Consider the following 26,845-nt stretch of genomic DNA (forward strand, 5'->3'; position numbering starts at 1 on the left):
AATTCTTCCTTTAATTCAATGCACATCATCTGCTTCTTCTTCTCTGCACTGTCCTTCACACTCACTTTCTTTGGACCCAAAGTTGGAAAAATGAAGTTTTGTAAAATAACTGCAAACACAAAATGCGAGCACAACACTGAAGCTTCAACTGCGAGCTAACTGCTTAAAGTGAACGAATGAGACACGGGATGTTGCGGCGTTCACTGTGGCGAGCTGCACAAACTAGTGGTGGGGTGGGGTATCTGAAGCTGGCTTGTAACCCAAATTTTAGCTCTCAACTCAAAGCAAAAAATCCGCCAAGAGACTGCTCGTATCTCAAAAAACTCGTTAGTTGGGACACTCGTAAGTCAAGGTATCACTGTATTTTGAAAACGCTCTTTAAAGTGTATAAATTTGCATAGAAATGGATTGGGAAAAAATAGAGCTGTTTGGGTTTAGTTTTTCCCTGTGATCTCTCTTAGGGATTTACTGCGGGAATTGTCCTTTCCTAACTTCTCTGCCTCAGCTGACAGGTAGCGCCCCTTGAAATGCTTGAATATTTTGCTCTATTTTTAATTTTGCAGAATGTTCAGTTTACATTTTCCAGTCTTTGGCATCCTTTTACTCATTTCTACTTGGTCATCTGTTCTCATAATATAGTCTAGTTTGTTTTTTCCTTGTTACTTTGGCATTCTGCTTTTCAGGTTTTCCATGTGTGTCCAATAAGAAAGATTTACACATTTTTTGCATTTCACTGTGGAAGATGAACTGTTAGAAAACAATCTGAAAATAATACTGTGAAAGGTAAACTTCTTAAAAAAAATAGCATTTTAGAATATACCTGTTAGTGTGGACTAAGCCTGGGTAAAGCCATGTCTAAATATCGGTAGTCTACAAAATGGCTTCTGGAACATGTTATTATTGCACATAAAATACAAACAACAAAGCATCATAAACAAATTAACATTTCAATAAAGTAAGCTGTCTCACGACACGCAAGAGCCTGAAAACATCCTTAAGCAGCCAGTTCAATTCATAATTGAAAAATCAACCTTATTTTATACAATCTTTCACAATCAACTAACTGAATTGTTTAAGACTTATGAACTGCTGCCTGTGGTTTGAACAAGTGTAATATAAATATAGTACAATTTTTTCTTAGCACAAATTATAACAATCAGTTGCACTGTGAGTTTTTATTTTTGTTCAAACAAGATGAAGAGTATTTACTCTGCTTTTGTCACAAATTTCAAATTATAAACAATGCACAGATCACAAACTTTATCTGACACTGGATTAAATACATTCTGCTTTCTCAGAAAGTAACCCACCATTTCTGAAACTGACTAATAAGAAGCCACTGGGGGATCACACAAAAGCTATAAAGTTTTTCTTTTCACTCCAAAAACCACAGATGTATAGAATACTTATGTTGTAGACAGTAGTTCTTCGAGAACATTTATCTCAATGATATTTGAGAAAGATTCAGTGAATATGATTGATGAGTGATGTTTTGCTGAATGGCCTGTTCTTACCTAAATCGTTTTTATGTTCTTGATATTTTTAAGTTTTTGAGTGTCATATGGAGCTCTGTATTGTGTCTGCACAGAAGAGTGTGCATTCTTGAATTTTTAGAATATTGTAGTTATTCTATTAGTATAGAAGTTAAAAATATATGTGTGGAAATCAAGAGTTGTTTTTTAATTCAGTGCAAAAAAGAATTTAGCTGACTTTATCCACAGAAATCATTTGCGACAATACAGGGGCAGACAAAATCTTTTTTAATTTCAAAAAAAGATATGCATTAGACCTACGTAATACATGTCTAATTACAACAGATCATTTTATACCAGCTGCAAAAACTAATAATTCAAAATTGTCACTTTACATGTATTGGTAGCCTTTGTGAAGTGAACTTCAAATTATCCACCTTAATAAAAGGATACACGTCTGTGCATCTATCTCTCTGTGTGTCCGTCTAGTTGTTACGTCTTTGTCATTCCAAAAGATGCCTCATCAAAAACATTTTAGTAATAAAAAGCATTGCATTTGTCATTCCAATAGATGACTCATTACACATATTAACAATGCTTTTATGAATCCCATATAACAGGGACATATGCATTGGATGGTGCATGGCAAACGTTAACACTGAGGTTTACATTGTTTATTTAGATTTCAACCCATCTTAGACAGGTAGCACAGCTAGTTCTTAATAACATTAGCTGCACAGATTTCTTATTCTAAACAGGTGGTCTTAGAAGAAGTCTATTCAGACATTGGCAGTCTCGGTGCAATTGTGTACTTGGTGTTGAAAATAAAATAAAGTAAGATTTAACTTGTTGATATTTAACAGGTGCTGTTATTACATTTTTGATTAATATCATCCTTCATTAAAATATGAATGTATATCTATAATGGCAGAGAACATAAAGGTAGGCACCCCTCTGTGTATCACTCAGAATTAAGACTAATAGTTGGATTGTGTAATAAGCTCAACAAATTGATACTAGCATTCTGAGGAATCCAAAGCATTTTAGTATTCCTTCAATAAATGATGTGTATTACTACAGTTATTTCCCCATATTTAATCATTAAAAATATTAATAGATTTTTTCAATTGTCAATTTAATTTATTTTTGAAGAGATCTCTTCACTGAAAACAGACTTTTATATAAAATACATAAATGATGTTAAAACGATTGCATGATGATTTTTAGAAGGTTTTTGATAAGGTACCACATTAGAAGAAGCGGGAATTTAGGGCATGGTGTGAGGTAGGTATACAATTGACTTAAATATTGGGAACAAATGGTTATGATGAGAATCACCTTTTCCGAATTCGGTGATGTTAAAGGAGGTGTCCCTCAAGGATCAGTGCTGGGACAACTTCTCTTTTTAGCATACATACGTGATCTGGATAAGAATATAAGCTGGTCAAGTTTGCAGATGATACTAAATTGGAAGGAAGGACAAATAATGCAGAATCAGCTCAATCGCTACAGAGGGACCTGGATAACATAATCTGCTTGAACAGATTATTGGCAGATGGAATTTAATATAAGTAAATATAAAAGTACACCTTATGTGAAGGATCTAGAAGTCACAGTGGGCTCATTAATATCTACATCAAGACAATGTATAGAAGCCACTAAGAAGGCTAATAGGATATTAGATTATATAGCATGTCAAAATTACAAGTTAAGGGAGGTTATGCTTAAAGTATATAATGCAGTAGTGAGACCACATCTGGACCACTATGTACATACTGTATTTGGTGTTCATATTTAAAAAAAAAACCAAAAACACAGCAATACTAGAGAAAGTCCAGATGAGACTGAGTAGAGTGATTTTGGAATAAAAGTTTAAGAAAATATGATTTAAGAGGTGACACAATCACAATCAAAAGTGTTTAAAATTATGATGTGTAGCAGTAGAGGCTTTTATCGACCTCTTGAACCCTCAGGTACCACTCCAAACACCAGGTAAAAGTCCAAGGCGCTTTATTTTTATAATAATACCATGCACAAAGCACCCTCCACTCCACACTACTCATATAATCAATAAACCAAATATAAATACCAATCCTCCTCTCCCAGACACTTTGCCACCCTACCTCCCAGCTCAGCTCAGTGTCGGGGCTTTCCCAGAGTCCTTTTATACCCCCTGACCCGGAGGTGTTCCTGCCCAACTGTCCACAAGTCCTTATTACTTCCGGGTCAGGGTAAAAGTCCTTTTCTTCAACCTGGAAGTACGTCATTTCTCCTGTTCATGTGACCAGGACGTACTTCCAAGTTATAGGGCACATAACAGTCCGACAGCCTCCCTACAGCGACTCCTGGTGGCCCCCATGGTATCCAGCAGGGCTGTGCATACAAACTACAAAGTCCATGAGGCCCTGCTGGAATTCGGGGAACTTCCATGCTGTCGGGAGAGCTCCACCTGGCGCCTGGGGGTGAGGGCCGGAATATTTAGCCGGCCATCCACCACAGATGGAATAAAGTCCAAGGGATACTAGCTGTTACTTTAACATAAATTCAAAGACATGGGTACACTTTTGGAAAATTGTTAAGGACAGACACAAATGTTAGAACTTTTTTTTAGTAATACACATGGAATAAATTAAAAAGTGGTGTGGTAGAGAGTAGAATTTAAGGACCTTGAAATCTCAACACAGTGTTAATTTGGAGAGACTAGGTGAATAAGACCAGTGTGCTTGTTGGGCTTAATGGCCTGTTCTAGTCAAAAATTATTTTAATGTTTTAATCATAATCATGTAACTCAACTCCTTATTTAGAATTATTAAATTGGCTCTTGTTTATTATGGAATCTTCTTTTGCATCTTAACCCAGTATTCCTAAACAAAGTTTTCATAGCTTCCATAACTCTATTGATACTGAGTTAGTTAGATCCTTTAGTTCACTACAGGTAGCTAAAGCCTCATAAGATAAGATCAGACCTTGGATTGGATACCAGCATATCGGAAGCATATATTCACACACATATTCACACTCATGTCACCATTTTAGGGTTGCCTTTTAACATACATATCCTTGAGATATAGAGGAAACAAGAGTTCTATGAGAAAAATCATGAAAAAAGAGAGAACATGAAAACTTCTCACAGTCACCAGAACTTAGGCTTCTTGTGAACTACTATACCATCATGTCATCTACAGAACATTCAAATGCAAGATGAATATTCACTATGTTGTCAACTAAAATTTTTTATCACACATTTTAATCTAAATATATTATAAGATATGTTTCCATATTAGGTTATACATATTTTTATTTTGGGTAGTTTCTGAAGGTGTTTCATCCAGAATTGGTTTCAACCATGCATCTGATGATGCCAGGATAGGCTCTAACTCTTTATGAACCTAAACTGTATAAAGTGAAAACAATAACGAATGGATGGATCTTCTTAAATTCTATATTTATATAGTGTCATTAATTAAAAAAGGATGCCCCTGTAGCAAGCTTATACTGTACCTTTGGAAAGGTAATATTATAAATAATAATAATTTATTAATATATTCCCTTTAAAGGAAAAAACAATAAAGTGAAAGAGGTCTATAAAGCAACATGTAAGTGAGTGATGTCACATGACAAGATGAACGATGAAAGTTAAAGTTCAAATTTTGAGGAAATGCAAATTCAACCATACACACCGAAGACTATCATTTCCTTCTATGTTTATTATTTTCTTTTTATTAATCTCCAACTATACAATACATTTTGGTACTTTATTTCCAGATTCAGTTAGCTGATTCCTGACAACATGTCAACGTGATACCACTTAGTAGAGTCCTGACCACAACAAGAGGCTACATAGAAAACAAGCATGCTCTGCTGTTAGGAAAAATCAGGAACAGATCTGAATATCATATGCTGGTTAGTCATCAAAACTTTTAGATTCAATAGCAAAAAATAACCCCTGCTGGAGAAATAAAATGAACTTGGAGAGAAAACCAGTTGTATATATGATTAGGTTATCGATAAGGGAAGTAATACAAAAATGATATATAGCCACCTCTCCTAGAAACTGTTCAGCCTACCACATCTTGATGCAGCCAGCAGAAATGTGTAAATTAAAAAAAGACCTAGCTGTATACACAGTGTCAGAGTAAATCAAACTTCAGATTATTACATTACTGAACAAACCAGTAAAATACACATTACAAAAAACCTTCTTCAAAACCTGCATTATTTGTATCTGTTGCCACTTGTTTTGAGTATGAACAAAATATCCACATAACACATATAACAGACTGAAGATGACTATTAATATTTAAGGACAAAACAAAAGATGAAGATGTCAGTTTTTCACAGTTTCTTAATGTTATAATTATACCTAAATCAAAATTATAGCTCCGCTATAGCATTTGTATTGCTATAGACAAGTGACTTAATGGCACTATTATTTTGATTGTGTTCTTTGTACCTTTCAATCCTGGGCTGCTGCACTTTGCTTCTGTGTGCCCTTCGTTCTTTCTCATGAATGCCCATTTATCTGAGTGGCTGGAAAATATATTCTCGTTTTCAAATAATTAAGAAGTTAGACCCCTTAAAGAACATGCATTTTACCAAATGGTGAAAGCATGCTACAGAAAAATGTCTGGCGCCTACGAGGCATCAAGCAATGAATCTAAGCCAGAGCAACGCAAAGATATGACAGACTCTAGCAGAACAGAATGCATTTTTGCGTGCCTCGTGGGAGTGATAGTCTGTGGAATGACCAGATGGCCCAAGAGCCTGCCTGCTTTAATATTGGACAAAAGCACCGTAAGGCAAAAGACGAGAGCACACAGATTTACAGACGACAGTCCTGAAGGATGGTGTGAAGTCAACAAGTAGACAGGAGGAAGAGGTTAGCATTGCTACATCACACAGAAAGAAAGCATGAAAAAGCAACATAAGGCTTTTATAATTTGGACATCAACAGTGAGATTAAACAACAATAATGGATTTCTTCATAATTTAGACATATCAAAAATTTTAAAGGATACATACATTTATGCAAAAAACATTTCAACTGTATTAGCAAGGTCACTTTTACTATGATCTATTATTAAGATGTAAAGACTTCTGTGTTCTTGAACTTAGCCTATTGAACTTAAAGAGAAAATGTAAATGTTTTTGTCCATCTATGACCTTTTCTGTCAGTCTTTTTCTTGTAGAAGCTTCTTGCTGATTTTCCATTCTGCTTTAAAAGTCTCATAAGGCCTTCTTATTAATTTTTACTTACCTACAACTAGGCATCATTCATAAATAATGCTTAGTCCCTATTACAATTCTAAAAATATACTGATTTTTTTTCTACAAGGTGAATGCAGAATTTATTTATATCAAAGTTCAGTGACCGCAAAATGCAAAAATGCAGCAAGAAATCAGTAGCCTTCTAAGAAATGTAGAAAAAGACATAGCCTTCACTCATGCGTTTTATAGTTATAGCATGGCACATACAAGCTACATAGCTAAAGCATTTACTAGTAACTTTTAAAGGTATTTTCATTTCACTGCAATGTTTGTACTGTGACAATAGTAAGGTCATTGCTTTTATGTCTTTAGGCTCATTGAAACATATGAAATTTCAGTAGGATAAAATATATGTTGGTCGGACATGCAAGTAAGAATTTCATTGTACTCTGTATACAAGATTATATTACTACTACTACTACTATAGTATTTATCACTTTGGAATATTTAGTGAACTCTATATAATATATGAAATAAGGCTGTAAAGAGGAATTCTGTTTGACAGGATATTATATAGAGTTCCTCTTTACAGCCTTATTTCACAGATTAATTTCAAAATGAGAAATTAATTTGAAAGTAATGAAGAAAAAAGGTTGTGCAATACATATTAATTCACAGATGCATATGTGTCTTGACAAAAAAGTGCAAAGAGTTAAAAACTGCTTGACCCACCTGGGAGAAATATCACATCCTTGCTGCATAAAGGCACCCAGGGAAAACCAGAGGCTGTTAAAGATACCAAATTCATTGGGAGGCTGGTCACTTGGGGGCCCTTCCTTGCCATCTTCTGGTTCCTCCGTGTGCCACTCATAGGGGCTAAATCGACTGACCAGAAACAGCACTACACTGACACCAATGTAAGCAAAGACGATGCACATCCAAATCTCATAAGCCAATGGGTCAAGGAAAGAGAAGACTCCCGGTTTAGATTTCTGAGGTTTCTTGATCATGATGGAGATTCCCAAGCTCATGAAAGGCTTAGAGAAGTCAATTACCTCTTCTCGCACCAGTGTGATGGTGAGTGGTGCCACAGCAATCTCTGCTTTCTGCAAAAGAATATAGTTAAATTGGATGTATCTCATGGTTGGACATATATGAGACAGTTATGAATGACTCACCTAATTTCTAACAGGTGCCTTTGAACTTGTAAGAATAAGAAATTTATAACTTATGTATCTAACATATTTTATTTCAAAATATATGAGTGAATACTGTAAGACTTTTGGCAAAAAATCAGGAATAAGTTTAGGTCAACAATTCCAGCCTGTCTCTCTCAATTTGTGCCACAGCTGCACTCAACTACACATCTTTTCTGGACAAGATATGATGCCACTGCAAATTCACCAATATAGTAAAACTGTTAGGGAGTCTTCGGGTTGTTTTTTGTCCTGAAGACCACATGCAGCTAGTTTATAATAATAACAATACTAATAATAATAAATAATAATAATGGCTTAAACTCATCCAGTCAGGCTCCACAGAGCTATGCAATGAACATATATCCACTGTGTCGCTCACTGCGCCGCAGAAGCACATGACTGAGCAAAGCATGGCCCCAAAAGAGAAAGACTCAGGTACTGTGGCCAGCATAAAGAGTACAATTCAGAAAGACCTCACACATGGAGAGCACCATGATGGATGCAAGATTTAGAACTCTGCCACATCTGGAACCCAGCCAGCACAATGCTGTGTTCAATAGGCTGAAGGAGAAAGCAAAGCAGTTTCAGCACAGCCAGGTATTTATTTACTCTATGTATGTGTTTGTGCCTGTGCTCAGCAGTAAAAAAGTATTTTTTGTACAGTGCTAGTAGTACTACTCACAGTAGTATCTGAGATAGAAAGCAGACTAGTGACAGTTCAAATACTGATACATAATGTAACTGACATTAGTCACATATTAAATGTTGGAAATATCATGACTTATAATCTGACCAAATCTGAATTGTAACTAGTCATACTGAAGCAGCCTAATACTAATACTACTTGATCTTTACTTGATCTTGTCCAAAGCATAACAGTACATAGCATTCTCCCATAATATAATGATAGAGGTGTAATTTATATACAGTAATACTGTGATGCTAAAAACTAAAATAAGTGAATTACAAATATCTAGCATTTGTGGTTTATTTTGGATATACAGTATCTTGTTTCAGTGTACTACCTACAAGGATTCAGAAAACCACAATACTATGTATAGTGCTATCAGTAAATTTCTAGTGCTATCTATGGAATAACATACTTTTGCAGATTAATTCTCTTCCCATCAATATGTACCCAGATTAGTACCCTTTCTGCGCCCCAGTGAAAAGATGGGCTGTAGAATTATGTTGTGACAGCCATCTATCTATCTATCTATCTATCTATCTATCTATCTATCTATCTATCTATCTATCTATCTATCTATCTATCTATCTATCTATCTATCTATCTATCTATTGAACATGATCCAAAATTGGTTTTGGCCTAAAAATTAAAATAGACCTACAACCTACATTTAAAAGGGAATTATTAAAAACTCCTGGACTAATACATATTTAATACTTTTATTAAATATAGGAAAAGTTCAAGATAAACACAAAACTAAAAAATAAATTTCTAAATAATAAAAGAATCTAAGAAATGACAAAAATTACATTAAATTCTTAATGTTGTCATCAGCTATGAGTAAACCAAAACAACCAAAGTAAACAAATCAGTATATAAGAAATACAAAAACCAGCCAGCAGAACCAAAAAAATGTATTAACCAGAAAAACAAACAAAAAGATCTAAAGACCAACAAGACTTACAATATTCTTCAAAAAGCAGAATCAACAGGGTATCTGAGCAACATAAGCAGAGAAAAAACTAATACCTCAGTACTAGTCTGGGCCATCTCTGACCTTTAAATAGACCCACACAAGCTGCCTTGTCAATTATACTTGCCAGGACGTCCCACTAACTTGGGCTCAATACACAAGGAACAGGCTAAATGAAGGCTAAAAGTAAAAGTATAAAACAACTGATAAACAAGAAGGTACTGAATAATAATAGAACAAGACAATAAGAATTAGTTTGACAAAAAGTTATTTAATAATGTTCGATTAACAGAATAGCTTCTTTCATCATAAAATATAAAAAGACAACATTGTAGTTCCCCACCATGCTAAACAAGTTTCAAAAATTGTTTGAATCAATTAATTTTTGTGCGCCCCACAATTTTATTTAGTCACATTTAACCACGAAAATTGTGATTAAAGAAAAATTTATTTTTTGCTTTTTAGTGCCTTTATAACTAAAGTAATTAAAATCATTTTACTTAAAAAAATGTATATATTTTATTTTGTACTGATTAAACTCTTCGGCACTAGTATGGACAGAGAATGGAAAAATAAGCTACCTAAGACCAAAACCAGGGGGGTATTTTTCGTATGTGGATTACTCGTTTAGCCAGATGTAATTGTTGACGATTTGGCGTGATCCTGAACCTGTCGGTTTTTTGAAACTCTTGCTGGATGTGTTGTCATAGCAACACATCCTAATCCTCAAACCTGCCCGGAGCAGGTCTGTTCGATGTAAACAAGGATTAGCTCACACACTTAATCAGTGTCCGTGCGTGGAATTCATTCAGTCATGACTTCGCCGTTCATGAATGAGCAACCAATTGATATCGGTACGCAAATTATAAGAAGAGAATTTTTTTTTTTGCGCGATCAGCTAGGTCCTTTATTGCTCCTGGAGGAAATTCTTTTCGAAAGATACCGCTTTAGCCGAGGGGGAATATTGTACCTCAAAAATTTATTAGGACCTTATATTCGAAGTCAAATTCGGCGAAGTCGGGCTTTCACAACCATACAGACAGTATGCATTGTTGCTTTGAGGTTTTTTGCAAGCGGCACTTTTTTTATATACTGTAGGTGATGCGGAAAATCTAACTAAAAGTGCAGTTTGCCAGGCAACTCGTAAAGTCTGTTTGGCTCTGAAATATTTCCTTCAGGTTTTCATAGTGTTTCCTGGACACCTGCGTGTACAGACAAAAGAGGCGTTTCATGCAATTGCAGGTAGGTAATACACAGGTAAAAACACCCACAGTTCCATAAAGAATCTCACAATCAGCCTAACATTCTCATTACCCAGGGTTTCCAAATGTGATTGGGGCACATGGGACTGATCAGAGTGGAGTTTGATCAAACATTATTTGGAAAATGTACCTCTCCTCCTGATGAATAATCGGACACAGTGTCTTCATCAAATATTTGACCTTCGTCAATATCTCGTTGGTCAGACACAGGTTCTAGGGATATGACATTCCCTCCAACTGACCCAACAAAAGAAGAGGGCTATATGGAACATACCTATGGCACACATTGAGGACAAATATATGCAATGACCATCCTTTACCTGAAATTAAGTGACCACTGCATCCTGCCACTGGTTCTGAGGAGGAGCTTCCACCTGGAATGCCCTCAGAAACAGGGCGATGGGCATTTTGCTGGAGAGCCAACTCTTCTGCAGGGGTTAGGTCTGGACCGCGTGGACCTCCACCTGTTTTTTGCTTGTCTGCCTTCTTATTAGCTTTAAAATTAATGTTCTTTACATTATATATGATTCTTTATGTCAACAATTCTTTAAATAGTTATATACCAATATTTACCAGGTTGAAGTATATTCTTGTACTTCACTTTAACCTGTTCCCGTGTTCTCCTTGTGCTCACGTTTGATCTGGAATTATGACATATTAAATAATAATTAATCTGACACATAAGAAATGAAACGCTGCTTTCAGTAAGTACAATGCACACGCGTTTAATTTGTCGGCCACTTTTTGCCAGCCGTCTTTTCTGGTTTGGGCTGCTTTTGCAGTGTTACCCCTTGTGCATATTAAATCTTGAAATTCTTCATGTCCTTCGAATAAAAGGTCTTGCTCCGCTTGTGTGAAAAAAAAAATGCGCCCGTTCTTTCGTCATTTTGTTACAGCTTATCAAAGACTTGCTGATCATGTTTTCTAGACTCAATATATATGGGCTTTTCAATCAGCGCAGGCGCGCGCATTCATCTCGGATGATTAGATCCAGCTCGACTAATCTACTACATGACTGCGTTTGTGCATTTGAAAAACCGACTTATCCCGGGTGAGTTTCACTGACATTAACTCATCCAAGATGAGGCATCTGATCTCGGATGATTTAAGCGACGTACGGAAAATACCCCCCAGGAGAATGAGAGCTGAGTAACAGAGTTCATAATGTGAGACTTAAATTGTAGTTAATGTCTGAAAAAAGAGAGTCAAAACTAAGAATTTGCATGTAAATTGAACCAAACATGCATTGAAGATCATGGTGAAAAGGAGAGAAAAAGTCTGTAAACAGAATTCAAACAACAAAATCAAACAAAACAATGCTAATCTTGTTAGGATAAATCCACAAAACTGGACAAACTAGAAAGTACCAACCTTTATGGCTATGACCATGTGATGTCACACATTATTCACTGCCTATTTATATTGTCTAGTAACTGAGACAACAATTGATGCAAATCAACGGCACCCATAAAAAAACAAACAAAAAAAAAAACAACAGAAAAACAAAAAAACAAAAACAAAATTGAGCCACTGGAGAAAGTAATTAGCTTTTAACTTAGTGAAAACACTTTAAATCTAAAACAAAATATAACGACTATGTTCCTTGACCTCTAAAACTACCAAAATTATATCTCAAATGTTTTAGAAGCCATAGAATGACTATAAAAGATTAAAAACAAAAGCCAGATCACAGTTATATGAACACATCCACTTTCTACAGTCATACTGGTCATACTGTTATAATTAATTGTTTTGTTGGTTAAAACAAGTGTTTGAATTACCCTTCGAACAAAAGTGTTAAAAAAAATGGCATCCTACCAGTGACTAAAGGTGTTATGTACTGTATGCTCAAACACAGAAAAATTAAATAAATAAATAAATTTCTTTTTTTAATCTGTTAACCATGGGGGCAAATAAAGTTCTAACTAACTAAGGATATGAGGAATGTAAGTAGAATAATACAGTTTAGTAGACTGTATGCTAAACGTGCAGAACAGTTTATCTTAACAAATCTATATCAACTGTTTATTTCTTAGAATCAGCTTTTAATTCACTTTGAATTTTATTTTTATTTTAAACGCACTATTTCAGAGAAATCATTCCGACATTGCTTATTGGTGCAATTAGCTGAAATGCCGGGTGATATATGCTGTAAATTCCATAACTACATCTTTAGGGTAAAAATCTGCTGAACCTCTTAATCATCTCTGTGAAGTTACTGTAGGCTTCCTTTCAAACAGCCACATTGTCCTTTTCATGTGTGAGTAGCTATGCTATACTACATAACCATGCTTCCTATGGTTCTGATTGTCCAACTGTAAATCATGGGCGCACTGCATTATTCATTTTATTTTACATACTAAGAACCCCTTTAAAATGAAAACTAGTAGGCTAATCAAAGGATGCAGTTAAAGCCTCATCAAGTACTGTGATGACTACCCTGATGCTGGGCAGCTAGATTGTTTAAGAGAGTACTAAAAGCTAATTTGCATATAATGAATTAATGTCAATTTCCAGTTTCTTAATGTAGTCTATGGATTGAGAAATACATTTTTAGTTCCTGTTTTAGTTCTCAAAGAAAATTTAAAACATTAATTTATTCAAAGGTTTTACAAATCCACATACTTCCTCTTTTTTAACACTTCTTAAAAAGCTGGTAGACTAAGGTTTATAGATACAACTGAGATCCTTGAAGTGATGTGTCCCACAGAAGAATAACTTGGATATTGCCATGTAGAAGAGAACTTCACTTTGAACACTGTCTTGAAAAACTTTTTAAAAATCTTAAAACGTGTATTAGACAATCCATGAGGAAAAGAATATGAAAACTAGTTAAAAGAATGCAATTAAATGTTACATTTTGCCACTCATAAGGAGGTTGGCTGACCATCTTTATAGTAGATCACCAGATTCATCCATCAAAAACAATGATCTGCTTTTAAAGGGTATACAACATGATAAACAAGGAGATAGGAAAAGAATAAATATAAGGGAAACATCAAAATAATAAATTAAATATCAGGCATAAAAGTAAAAGTAAACAACTATATATAAATGTCCAGTTTAATGAGGGTATTAAAAATGAAAGAATCTAAGCAATTATATATATAATGAGATAAAAAATAAAACAAATAAAAAGAGGAATTTAAAAAAGAAATAACAGGCAATATGGTATGGTGTTTACAACAGTGAACTCTAAACCTCAAAGTTGCTGGCTCAGTTCACTGTGAGACCCTAGCTGACGTGCTTTATATAGTTGTAACATACTTGTAATAACATTTAATAAAGTGGTCAACCAAATGAATAACAAATCAAATATACAACAATAATGTATAGTATAAACTATGCTTTCATTATGTATGAAGCTGGAACTTACTTTTATGTATATGCTATATTTAATTCATTAGTTTATTATCCCCTTTGTATTTATTTTCTTATCTCCTTGTCTGAGTTGCCCATGAATAGCTAATTAACAAAATGTTTTTTTTTTTCTCTTACCCCATAAACAAGCTCTCCTACCATCCCATTCCAAATCTTTGTGTCAGGATCTCTGGCTCCGTACTTCCCATCGGGAACAATAGAAATCTTGTACTTGATCCCAATGTGCTTGGCAATTTCAGATGCAAGATCCACACAGTAGCCCTCATAGCGATCATTCCCTTCATACAGCTCATGGTTCTTTTTCATCATGACATATGGAGCTTCCTATAACAATGAAAAAATATGAAACTGACACATGAACAACTAAGTGCATGCAAACAAGTTTTTAACATATATTTTCACAGAAAATAGTGCATGCAAGTGAAAACAAAAAATACTTTAATTTTTGGTTAGGCAGATTTTAAAAAATTAACAAATAACTTTCATTATTCATTATTCTTCAAAAATGACAAATTACAATTGATTGAGAATGTCCATCCACGTGATGGTTTGAAAATATTATGTCTAAAAAGTCACTTACTGAAATATTATGACAACACTGGCACCATTTGAGCATCTCTTAACATATATGTACTGTATATGCAATTATTAAATGAAAACAATACAGACTTAAGTAAGGAATGCTTCTCTGTTGTAGCCAGTGACTTACAAAACAAATGAAAACATTAAAGGAACTAGAATTTTCACAGAACTTAGAAATGGCAGGTGTCCAGACTTACTGGAAGCAGGCCTAAGTGGCGTCAATGCAATGAGACCACAGCCACTTTTCAGAATACTCTGGGGATTTTCTTTCTTCGGGGTTCGCCAATTTCGTCAATTAAAATGATTAAATTAAATATCCCTCTGTCACGAGACACTTTATCAAATTTTATTGATACATATGGCAAACTTTGCATACACTGATCAGCCTTTTAAAGTTAAACATTTTTGTTACAGAATAAAATTTATACTTCTATATTTTCAAAGCAATTTACAGATATATATATTTTAAACTTAAGTAATTGTAGGTTAAGTGCTTCATGGATTTAATCATGATCAATATTTACAGATTCATTGTCAACAAATTATGCTTCCAGTATAAAGATATATTGTTGTCTCATTTAAGATGAGATTACATCTTGCCTGAAGAAGGGGCCTGAGTTGCCTCAAAAGCTTGCATATTGTAATCTTTTTAGTTAGCCAATAAAAGGTGTCATTTTGCTTGGCTTTTCTCTACATTCATAATGGCTAACACGGTACAACACCCTTGTCCCATTTAAGAAATATACATGCTTTGGAGTTAAATGCACACATGGAATCTTCTTGTGTAATACTGGCCCCACATCGCATGCTTTCATATGTAGTCCTTTTCTACTCTTAACAGATGTATTCCAAAGGGAAGGAAACATAAAACAGAAATATAAGTGGAAAAAAAAAGACTGAAGATATGGCGACTCAGTTTTTCTACAGTTTACATTCTCTCAACTCCCAGATGCTGGATAAGATCTAAGACACAACTGTAATAACTAGACATGTAAGAGTTTACATAGTCTATAAGCAAATGGGGAAAAAAGTAAGCTCGGGGGTGTGAAAGAAATTTCAGTTAATAATACAATAACAAATAATATGCAGAGAAGTGATTTCTGGTTAAGTTTTTCAAAATGAACAATATTTGGGACAAGCAGTGTTATAAATGATAATGTCCAAATAAATACCTTTAAAAAAAGGAGTAAGTACTCTGCAATAAATGACAGCAATGTCTGTGTTCTTTTGTCCGTTTAAACATTTTCTTTTCATTTGACAACTTCAGATATGTCTATTTCTTTGAAGCTCTGCCACCAAGACAAGGATCCTGAATTTGTCTTTTCACTGTATATATATTGTGGCCTGCAAGGGGCGCTCCAGCTCCTCAAACTCGACACAGACAGACACAGGCACAAGTTTTAACAGCATACAAGTCTTTTATTCTGTGATAAATGCTTCCCAAATCATTTTCCACCAGCAAGCGCAGTACATCAGAACAAAAAGCACAAATGAAGCACACAGCATTTTATCTTTCTCTCTGTGTCTGCCTTCTCTGCCTCCACTCCTCCTCTAGCAAGCTTTGTCAACGACTTTGGCTCCTGAAACAACGTGAGGTGGCTCCTTTTATCCTGCACCTGGGAGTAATTCTGGCGGCCTGTTAGCATGATGTAGCAGCACTTCCAGGTGAGGCGGAAGCCCGATAAAGTAGGGCTTGCCAGTCCCCACAGCACCCCCTGGCAACACCAATGGAACCCAACATGACTGTGCTGAACTCCCATGAAGCCCTGGGGGAATCCATGGTGCTGTAGTAACCCAGTAGGTCTGCCATCTAGTGCTCCGGGGGAGGTAATGCCCTGTGCATGTTCTCTCCCCCAGTCCTTTATTACGGAGGAGTCGTGGATGGGTAATGGCCCTGGCCGTCCACCACAATATATACACATTTATCTTTTTTTAACTTTTTACTTCAGGGTTTCATTAGAATACATACATTAATAATCAAATAAACAAAAAAAAAATGGAACAGTTGAAAGAAAAAAATGTAAAACAAAGTAATTAAAGAAATGGTTTAGCATGTTCAATTAATTGAGGACAACATTAATAAGCATGTTCTAGATCCTAAAAAAGTTAACAGATCTAAAGAAGCACTTAAAAAACATTTTTGTCAGAATTAAAGATGTAATTTCACAAGCAAATGTAAATATCACAAGCATTATAAAACAATGCATTATGTTCACAAATTGAAATCTAAAGAAATTATATATTGACAAGTACCACATAAGAGTAGGACTGGGCAAACAGCAAGAAAATCACAATACAGCTTTTATTTTAATATTGAGGCTAAATGAATAATGAAGAAACAGATTATCTGTTCTTTTCTACAACTGGAGAGAGATTTGTCAGTCATAATCATGAGTAGAAGCCATTTCAAGGGTGGAAAATCATCTCACACGAGATCTGTGGCATCCAGTATTTGGTACAAGAAAGTATAGTTGAATTCTTAAACATTTTTTGCACACAAAGTGGATTGATAAAAGTTATAAAATGTAGATTTGAATGGATAAAAATGCCCAGTGATGAATTAATGATCTATTATTTACTGTTGTAATAGACTCTAGCTCCTTGGAACACCAACCATGAAAGCTGAAACTAAGAAAACTGATAGCTAAACTAAGTTTTACAAGTCCATTTCAAGGGACATTTTTATTTGTAGGTTTTTTGGCATGTTGTGGAATGATGAGCTTTTTCAATAGGAACCGATCAATCTCCATTATTGTTAGGACAATTTTCTGATGCCTCCTGTTATGTATGCTCTACTCAGAAATTACAACATGCTGTACTATTGAGATAAATTCACTCTAGTTCAGTACTACCAAAGTTATCCATCCATCCATCCATTTTTCAACCCGCTGAATCCAAACACAGGGACACGGGGTCTGCTGGAGCTAATCCCAGCCAACACAGGGCACAAGGCAGGAACCAATCCCGGGCAGAGCACCAACCTACCGCTGGACACACACACACACCAAGCACACACTAGGGCCAATTTAGAAACTACCAAAGTTACTTGATTTTAAATTATTCCTGCATTATAAAGATGCATTTCATATAAAGTACAGACAGGTTAATAGTGAAAAGATATAATATGAAGAGAGTTTAAAAAGAGGTAATAGTTAGCAAGCTAAAAACTCTTACAGTGCATATGTGACAAAAGACAGATTCTAGCAGAGCTCTCTGTTGCAAGTTGTTCTACAGCCACAAAAGGAGAGGCTACTGACAATTATTGAAATGGAAATGGCTTGCTGAGCATTTTAAAGAAAGGTTTAGTGCCATCAGATACAAAGACCACTCTCAGCATGTTGGACATTGAACTTCTTTTTAAAATAGGCACACTGAACTGTCTGTTGTGTAGCATGAATCACTTTCATCAAAGGAATAACAACAAAATAGGCAGTCACAGCACTTCAGCACTGGACAGCCAACTGATCCATAAATCTCACCCTTTATTATCTCGGATGGATAACTTTTACACTCATTTTGGCTTTGTAACTTTTTCATATCTGGAGGAATCTAAAGTCACGATTTCTTTACTCTATTTTTTTTCTCTCTCTCCAGGCAAGCCTCCGATGATGCTCAGAAGCCAGACTATTTTATCTATATGTTCTATTTCATTATTACACAATGCAAACAGGGTGGCACAGTGGCTAGCAGTGCTGTTTCACAATTTGAGATTGAATCCTGGTTTGTTCATTGTGGTGAATCTTTACCTCAGGATACTCAGATTTGCCCCCCACATTTCAAAGATGTACACTATGTACTGTAGTAGGTTGAATGGTGATTTTTATATTGGCAGATTGTGGGTTTGTGTGCCCTGTGATTGACTGCTACTTGTACTTGATGTGGTTGGTCCCTAATATTGCAGGGATGAGTTTTGTTTTGAAAAAATCCTGAACCATGAAAAAAATAAGTTATTAAAATAAGTGGATCCATTAATGATATAAATAATGACCAATATTTCCAACATTATAGATGCTGGTAATCTGACTGGGAAAGAAAGACCTTTTACTCTATTGATAAAATCTTCCAAGTTTCTAACCTACTTTATCACAGGGCACACTCTTTGCATGCATACTGCCACACTCACTCTTTGCAGGACAGTTTATAGTCGCTGGTAACCTAAACACCAGTGCCCCCTCTGCCACTCCTTTACTTCATCTCAGGAAAAGTAAGCTAATAAGAAAAGGTATGTGGGTTCGTTCAAAAGGGTTGGTATAATGACCTTTTGAATGGTTGTAGGTATTTGCGACATGCAGTTTAGTACTGTAAATGAGGGAAACATGAACAGCACTAATTTAAGGAATTCATATATTTTGAGACACTTGAAAACCCAATTTGAATAGCTTGAAAAGGGCATGTTTTGAAGTATTACGAGAATTCAGAGTTTCTAAAATAGAATGTTCTATTGCAAAAATATTTAAGATCCAAGGCAGGATCTTAGTAAAGTGCAAGCAAGGGTCAGAAAAACAAAATGAAGTAAATTACCCGAAATTAATTTTGAGAAATAAATAAATACAATTCTGACTTCAGACTGAAGATCGTCTCTCTTTAAGTATTTAATGTTCACCTGAGACAAGGTAGTGTAAAATTGTGCAATATGCTCGGGTGTTGCTCCTATTACAAGATGCTCCCACTGAGCACTTTGGACAAGATATTTTGTACAACACTCAGAATGAATAGCAGAAAGTGGTGGTCTGAGCTAGACCCTGGTGCCCACTCAGATAATGCCTAGTGACTGCAGGTGCACACTTGACAATAAAGTGTGAGAATCCAGAGGAGCTGGGGTCATCAAAAGTAATAATCAAGACACAAAATTTAAACAAAACATGGATTAATTTCTCAGAGACTAAGCAGAAAGATGCATTAATAATAGCATAAATAAAGCTAGAGGCATCTAGAATCAAATAACAACTTACAACATGAGTTTCAGGGCCCTGGTTGATACTGCTTGCTTTTCAGGTTTGTTTGCATCTCATTCTTGCTTTATTTGTATTGAATTTTGATGTACCTTAGCTCTTAGTGACTCAGTTTCTTCCTTTGCACTTCCATCAGTGGTTTTGATACAAACTATTGAACAGTGATTTTTTCTTGCTATTCATAAGCATTGTTTGCAACAGAAAGCACTTCATAAACTAGTAGTAATCCAAGACTGCATAACAGTAAGACCTTGAGGTAACCTTTTCTAATTGAATACTTCAAGAAATGTAATGGATACATATTAAAAGGAAACACATCTACCTAAGGATAGTGGATGAAAGGGGTTTCTGAAGTCTGTCATAAAACTAAACCTCAAAAATGTGCTGAAATGAGAATATATTAGTTATATTTGGCTTTGTAAAATTAACAACACCTATTTCACTAAATGGCTGGCATCATGCAAAAAGTCTTTTTCTCCATGCTTGATATTCATTTACAAATCTGAAAATCCAAAAAGCTTCAGACTGACAGTCTATCCCCATGCTAATATCAGTCCGGGGTTAACAGACTTTCACTGGAGGGTCAACCAAAAGTAGGAATTAGTGTTGAAGGCAGAAGAAATACAGCAAAATATTATAAATTATGTTTTATTAGTTTTGCTTTTTGTAGTCTGATATGTATTCCATTTAATCCTTATAATATTGGTTTTATTTACTTTTGGCACGTGCCATAAATTCCTTGCTCATACATAATAAACTCCAATTACTAAATTAAAACTGAACTCGCCTTTTAAAAGCAGGATAGAGTAGGAAAGTCACGAAGCACCACATGAGTGGGCAGGAGGAGGAGTATAGAAACCTCATCAAGGACTTTGTTAAATGGTGCGACTCAAACCACCTACAACTGAACACCAGCAAAACCAAGGAGCTGATGGTGGATTTTAGGAGGCCCAGGCCCCTCACAGACCCCATGATCATCAGAGGTGACTGTGTGCAGAGGGTGCAGACCTATAAATACCTGGGAGTGCAGCTGGATGATAAATTGGACTGGACTGCCAATACTGATGCTCTGTGCAACAGAGGACAGAGCCGGCTATACTTCTTTTGAAGACTGGTGTCCTTCAACATCTGCAATAAGATGCTGCAGATGTTCTATCAGACAATTGTGGCGAGTGCCCTCTTCTACGCGGTGGTGTGCTGGGGAGGCAGCATAAAGAAGAGGGACGCCTCACGCCTGGACAAACTGGTGAGGAAGGCAGGCTCTATTGTAGGCACGGAGCTGGACAGTTTGACATCTGTGGTAGAGTGATGGGTGCTGAGCAGGCTCCTGTCAATCATGGAGAATCCACTGCATCCACTGAACAGTATCATCTCAAGACAGAGGAGCAACTTCAGCGACAGACTGCTGTCACTGTCCTGCTCCACTGACAGACTGAGGAGATCGTTCCTCCCCCAAACTATGCAACTCTTCAATTCCACCCGGGGGTGGGGGAAACATTAACATTATACAAAGTTACTGTCTGTTTTACCTGCATTTTTATCACTCTTTAATATTGTTTTTTATCAGTATGCTACTGCTGGAGTATGTGAATTTCCCCTTGGGGATTAATAAAGTATCTATCTATCTATCCATCTATCCATCCATCTATCTATCTATGATAGAAATATCTAGATCAGTGCCTTCCAACTTTTTCCTTCCAAATGTCTGCCACCATAATAAGCATGTATATTTACATAGATTGTCGAAAATAAAAAGTCACATTTTCACTTCAAAAATGCTTAATGAAATATGTTCTACAGTTATTGTTATCATATACTGTATAACTAGTCAGAATTACAAATTTCTTTGATGTTAGATAAAATGTGAAACATAAAGCTTTTGTAAACTTTGCATGATTTAACGACTTTATACAATTTTATATTTCTGATTTTAAAAGGCTTTAAATTCACAGTTTTTTAATGTCAGCAATGCTCATTTGCCTATGTCAGCCAACATACAGTTAACACACACTCTGCATCTTGGCACACAATCCCTAAAAGAAAGGCACAATGAAAAGTAAATATTAAACTCACCTGTATCACATTTTTGCTGTAATAGTAAAAGCCAAAAAAAGAGAAATTGAATTTAGTTTAGTTCAGTATATTATTCTTTGAATGCCTGATCCTGCCTGTGGCATGCTGTTTCGAGAAGCATGAAGTTGAGTCAGCCCCATAGATTTGAACACAGAGAGAATACTGTTTATTGTGAATGGTCGTGTTTAAATGTGTCATATTTATTTGAAAGCCGCAGATTTCAGCTGTTCATTTTAAGGAGTTGTGCATGAGTTATAAAAATGTTGTGCTTTGCAGACACACCAGGAGCAAAAAAGTAAAAAAGTCGAACTATTCAAAATAAGAACTATAAAAAAGTACATACAATACAAATATTTATGTAGCACTCAGCAAATTTATAGTAAGTTATATTATTGAATATAAATACTTATGTTTAAAGATTTGACAGCTCTCCTGCAGAAGTGTTAGTTCAGCCCAACAACGCTCGCCAGTCCTATCCACTTATTTCTTTCAAAAAAACATAGAGTTGAGTTTTGAAAGTCCCCAACATCTTACTGTCTACCACGCTACTTGGTAGCTTATTCCAAGTGTTTATCGTTCTTTGTGTAATGATAAACTTCCTAATGTTTGTGTGAAATTTACTCTTAACAAGTTTCCAACTGCATCCCCGTGTTCTTGATGAACTCATTTTAAAATAACAATCTTGATCCACTGTACTAATTCCCTTCATAATTTTAAACACTTCAATCATGTCACCTCTTAATCTTCTTTTGCTTAAACTGTATATTCTCAGCTCTTTTAATCTTTCCTCATAATTCAACCCCTGTAGCCCTGGAATCAGCCTAGTCGCTCTTCTCTGGACCTTTTTCTAGTGCTGCTATGTCATTTTTGTTGCCTGGAGCCATAAACTGCTCACAGTACTCCATATGAGGCCTCACCAGTGTGTTATAAAGCTAGAGTATAACCTCGTTGGACTTGTACTCCACACATCGTGCTGTATAACCTAACATACTGTTAGCCTTCTTAATGGCTTCTGAACACTGTCTGGAAGTTGATAGTCTGCTATGTACTCTTGATTTTTCGACTGCCCATTGTGTATTCAAACCTAACATTTTTACTTCCTATGTGAAATACTTCTGATATAACGGATTCCAAATTATTTGCTAATCTACCTATCTTGGTATCATCTGCAAACTTAACCAGCTTGTTACTTATATTCCTATCTAAATCATTTATATATATTAAAAATAGCAGCGGCCCTAGCACTGACTCCTGTGGAACACCACTCTTAACATCGGCCAGTTCTGATGAGGTTCCTCGCACCATCACCCTCTGCTTCCTGTGTCTGAGCCAATTTTGCATCCATCTAAAAACATCACCGTGAACTCCCACCTCTTTAAGTTTGATGCCGAACCTCTTATGTGGCACCTTATCAAATGCTTTCTGAAAGTCAAAATAAATAATATCATATGCTCCACTTTGATCATATCTTTTTGTTTAGGGTTAGAGAACAGGCAGTAGTTTCCACAGGTGCACTTTGTGTATTTTCAAAGAAGACTTACAGTATATACTTGTGTCACAGTCTACATAGTACTAAAGCAAATTTGTCCTAATCTGAACTATATATTTATAGTGTGTCTATACCCATTTACTTAAATCTTTTTTGATCAGTCAAATACAAACTAAAACATACTGTAAAGAAAAATTATATATTGCAGTTAATTATCTAGAAATTGTTTAAAGATTGGGAAATTTTACTGATCTGTGAAATTAACAAGGAACAACAGCAGTGAACAAGTGATCCTCAAGACAGTCAATGCGAAATTTTATGCTTTGCATTTGATACCCAACCTGTGCTGGTGAGATCTTGTATCTGTAAAATATTAGACAGGGAAGAGCACAATTGAACTCATAGGCTTATCAGTTAGTTATATGCTGAGTGCACACTGCATGGTCACCTTAAATATTAAATTTAAAGTATTGCAGAAATTAAAAATCATTTACTCAGGAGGTGCACCTGTGTCTTTGAAATGATTTTAAATCTCCACCTATACAAAACAGCAATGACACTGCAAATAAACAATCCAAAATAAATTACTGTGAACTAAAGTATGCACTTAATTTTATATAAGAAATATGCAATTTAGAAAAAGTCAATGTGCATCATTTGAGAAGAAAGACACTCCATTATTATATGTTTCTGAGTACTAATTTGCAGACTCAAATGCAGTATTCCAAGCAACACAGATGATTCATGTTCATCTTCATAATTACCTACCCTAAGGGTACAAAACTTTGTGCAGTCGAGGATGGCTGTCCTGCTGCTTTAATTGATGTCTTCTCTGTTTTACTTTAAAAAGGTACTAGGTAAGTTGATTGAATTTAATTAAAAATAGTTCATTTGGGGATTTGCTAAAATAAACTAATCATTTTTCTAAAGTGTCTGGTAACTGTACTTAGACTACTGATATATGAAACATACGTTTGAAAATAAAATACAATAAATGGTTAAGAACCTGAAAACATTTGCAGTATAACATTGTACATGTCTAAAATCCTATTTGCAAATGGGAAGTAGTATTCTTTGATGAAATCAATGTTTTAGAGCAGTGGTTCTCAGGTTCAGACCTGGAAGCCCCCCAACACTGCAGATTTTCATTCCAACCAATTTCCTACTGGGCCTCTACATTAATTAAGCATGTTGGTACTTCTCAGTTTGTGTTTTTTGTACCAGTACAGAAATTATACACTATTCATTTCTTTTTTTGCATGATGCAGGAATTTAGATGCAAACAAATTCTTTCTAGATTTATGGTGTTTTGTTCATTTCAAATTTTTAGCACAGAAAATTGTAACATAAAATAACTGCCCTTTAGCAGTGAATGTTGCATGCCCTGATGACTACTATGCTTGTTATTAATTGTCAGTATTTGGATATAATTTAGAGAGCAACTACCACAGAAAAAGGGAATCCTATGACATAATTAAGCATTTTGTATGTCTGTAGAAGTAGGGTGTTGTAATGACAAGTCAAGCAAAATGACACCTTTTATTGTTAAAAAGATTACAAGATGCAAGCTTTCGAGGCAACTCAGACCCCTTCTTCAGGCAAGCTTTTAGCTTCACTTCTCAGAGTTAAGCATTGAAAGACATGACAAAAAAAAGAAGTATTTCTTAGTTTTGTATAAATGCAAGTAATAACACTAATGCACTTTTCTGAATGAAAGTAAGATAAATAAATGGACATCTAATTAAAAAATGAGATAAACTGAAGATACAATTTACTTGCTCGATGTGAAACAGGTTGGAAAAAAAAACTGCAGCCACAGAATCCCTCAGGATTGAACTTGAGAACCGTTGTCTTAGTGTCTTGTGCACAAATCCAGCAGTATTATTATGCAGCTACAGTATTCCAACAGTGAACTTGCAGAGTAAGTTCAAAATGAGTTAACTCACTTTTATTTTTTATTACTCATATTTTAAGGAAAATGTTGCTTTGTTTCTATAATTACACACATTTTTAAAAATGTGTAAAAATGTAACAGAGGCTGGGTAACCACTAATAAATAAAATAAATAATAGTTTACACTTCTCAGAAAAACAGCAACTTCCTGTTAATGCATATAAAATAAATAATTCAAATTCACTGCCCTATTTCACAGTAATTTAACTATGTACAACAGATTAACAAGGTTTTATTGCTGGCTTGGTATGCTTTAAATTTAGCTTATATATTAAGTACATTTGTTTAGCATGAGTTTTGCACATTGAAAATATACTTGAGCAGTTTATTTATACATTGAATTTAAAATTACTGGAAGAGTTTGCCCATGAAAATTCACTGTAGGGTTATGTACTTCAAGAATCTGGTGCTGGCCTTATAGCTAAAGCACTAGATTCTTAACTACAGTACTTCTTGTTTAATCACTGCATGTGCCTCACTGTGACTTAAAATTACTTAATGTGATAATCTAATAAAACTTCAACAGCATTCATTTTTTGTTTCTGTAATTAAGGAACATGCACCATGACAGGCCCCCTTTTGCTTCTGCTGTTTTCCACTTTGATATTATTATTCTTCTGTAACGTTTACATTGCAATTCTATCATAACAGAATGCCTTTCATTATAACATTATCAAAAAAAGTGTGAAGTAGTGGGTTACAAATATTGTAATCCACTTACCTTTATTTAGAAGCCCAATAATAACACAGCAGTTTGCAATTCTGCGTTGTTTCAGTAGTGGCCACTATTTATACCAACACATGTCATCACTGACAACAAAATTAAAATAGAATATAATGTGTATTTGTTGACATGTCAGTTTTCACAATTGGTTATGATGTTTGTTTTTATGTAGTTTTTACTTGTTTATTTATTTTTGCTTAATTTTTTTCTCCTATATAGAGCACTATTTTTGTGTGTGCATCACATTTGCATTGTTGTGACATCACTGATACAATCATTGTCACTCCTAATCATGCTCAACACATATACGCTAATGGTGACTATTTGATAATTTTTCAAATTGATGAGGCAGAGAGGGTCAGAAGTATCTTGTCTGCATTTCCAAATCATATTTGAGATCACAAATCCAGCTTTGTGATTTTTTTTCCCAAAGCATTTTCAATTGGTGCTTCTTTGTCTTTTAGGTTTCCTTTCTTTTTGAGTGAGCATATTTGTTCTGTTTTTTAGGTTAATGTGCAATTGCCTTGATTGAGATTTTGTCAGCATGCGTCACCATTTGTTTTTCTTATTTTGTGCCCACAAAAGCTGGCCTAAGTCTGACTTTCTCAGACAGGAGAATAAAACCAGCTTGTGTGAGCTTTCCAAAAAGGCTTTCCTCTTAAATGTTGCAAACTTTGCAACATCTCATGGTCAGTTCATTTTTTGTAATCGCTGAGCTGTATGGCTCATGATTCCAACCAGCTACATTCTTTTTTTTTTTTTTTTCATGTCAGCTGAGTCCTGAGATAAGCTGCCTGTTGTTTGTAATGACAAAAGCAGTAAAGGGTATACATTACAAGGTGGACCCAAAACAATTTCTTCTAAATTTAGTGATAATTAATTTTTTGTT

At 35.1% G+C, this 26,845-nt stretch overlaps 1 protein-coding gene across 5 annotated transcripts in view; it reads right to left on the reverse strand.

Annotated features, from left to right (window-relative positions):
* LOC114650634 (glutamate receptor 4) overlaps positions 1 to 26,845 on the reverse strand; it is a 473,072-nt gene that overhangs the window by 68,393 nt on the left and 377,834 nt on the right. For all 5 annotated transcript variants that reach the window (XR_007934826.1, XM_051926884.1, XM_028800403.2 and 2 more), the window contains exons 10-11: positions 14,301 to 14,507; positions 7,413 to 7,786 (exon numbers count right to left, since the gene is read on the reverse strand). Coding sequence is in view for 4 of the 5 variants with exons in the window: in XM_051926884.1 (XP_051782844.1) it covers positions 7,413 to 7,786; positions 14,301 to 14,507 (581 nt within the window). In the remaining variant the exon portion in view is untranslated. The remainder of the gene's footprint in view (positions 1 to 7,412; positions 7,787 to 14,300; positions 14,508 to 26,845) is intronic.

The sequence above is a fragment of the Erpetoichthys calabaricus genome, chromosome 4 (genome assembly GCF_900747795.2).
Source record: "Erpetoichthys calabaricus chromosome 4, fErpCal1.3, whole genome shotgun sequence".
NCBI classification, from domain to species: domain Eukaryota; kingdom Metazoa; phylum Chordata; class Cladistia; order Polypteriformes; family Polypteridae; genus Erpetoichthys; species Erpetoichthys calabaricus.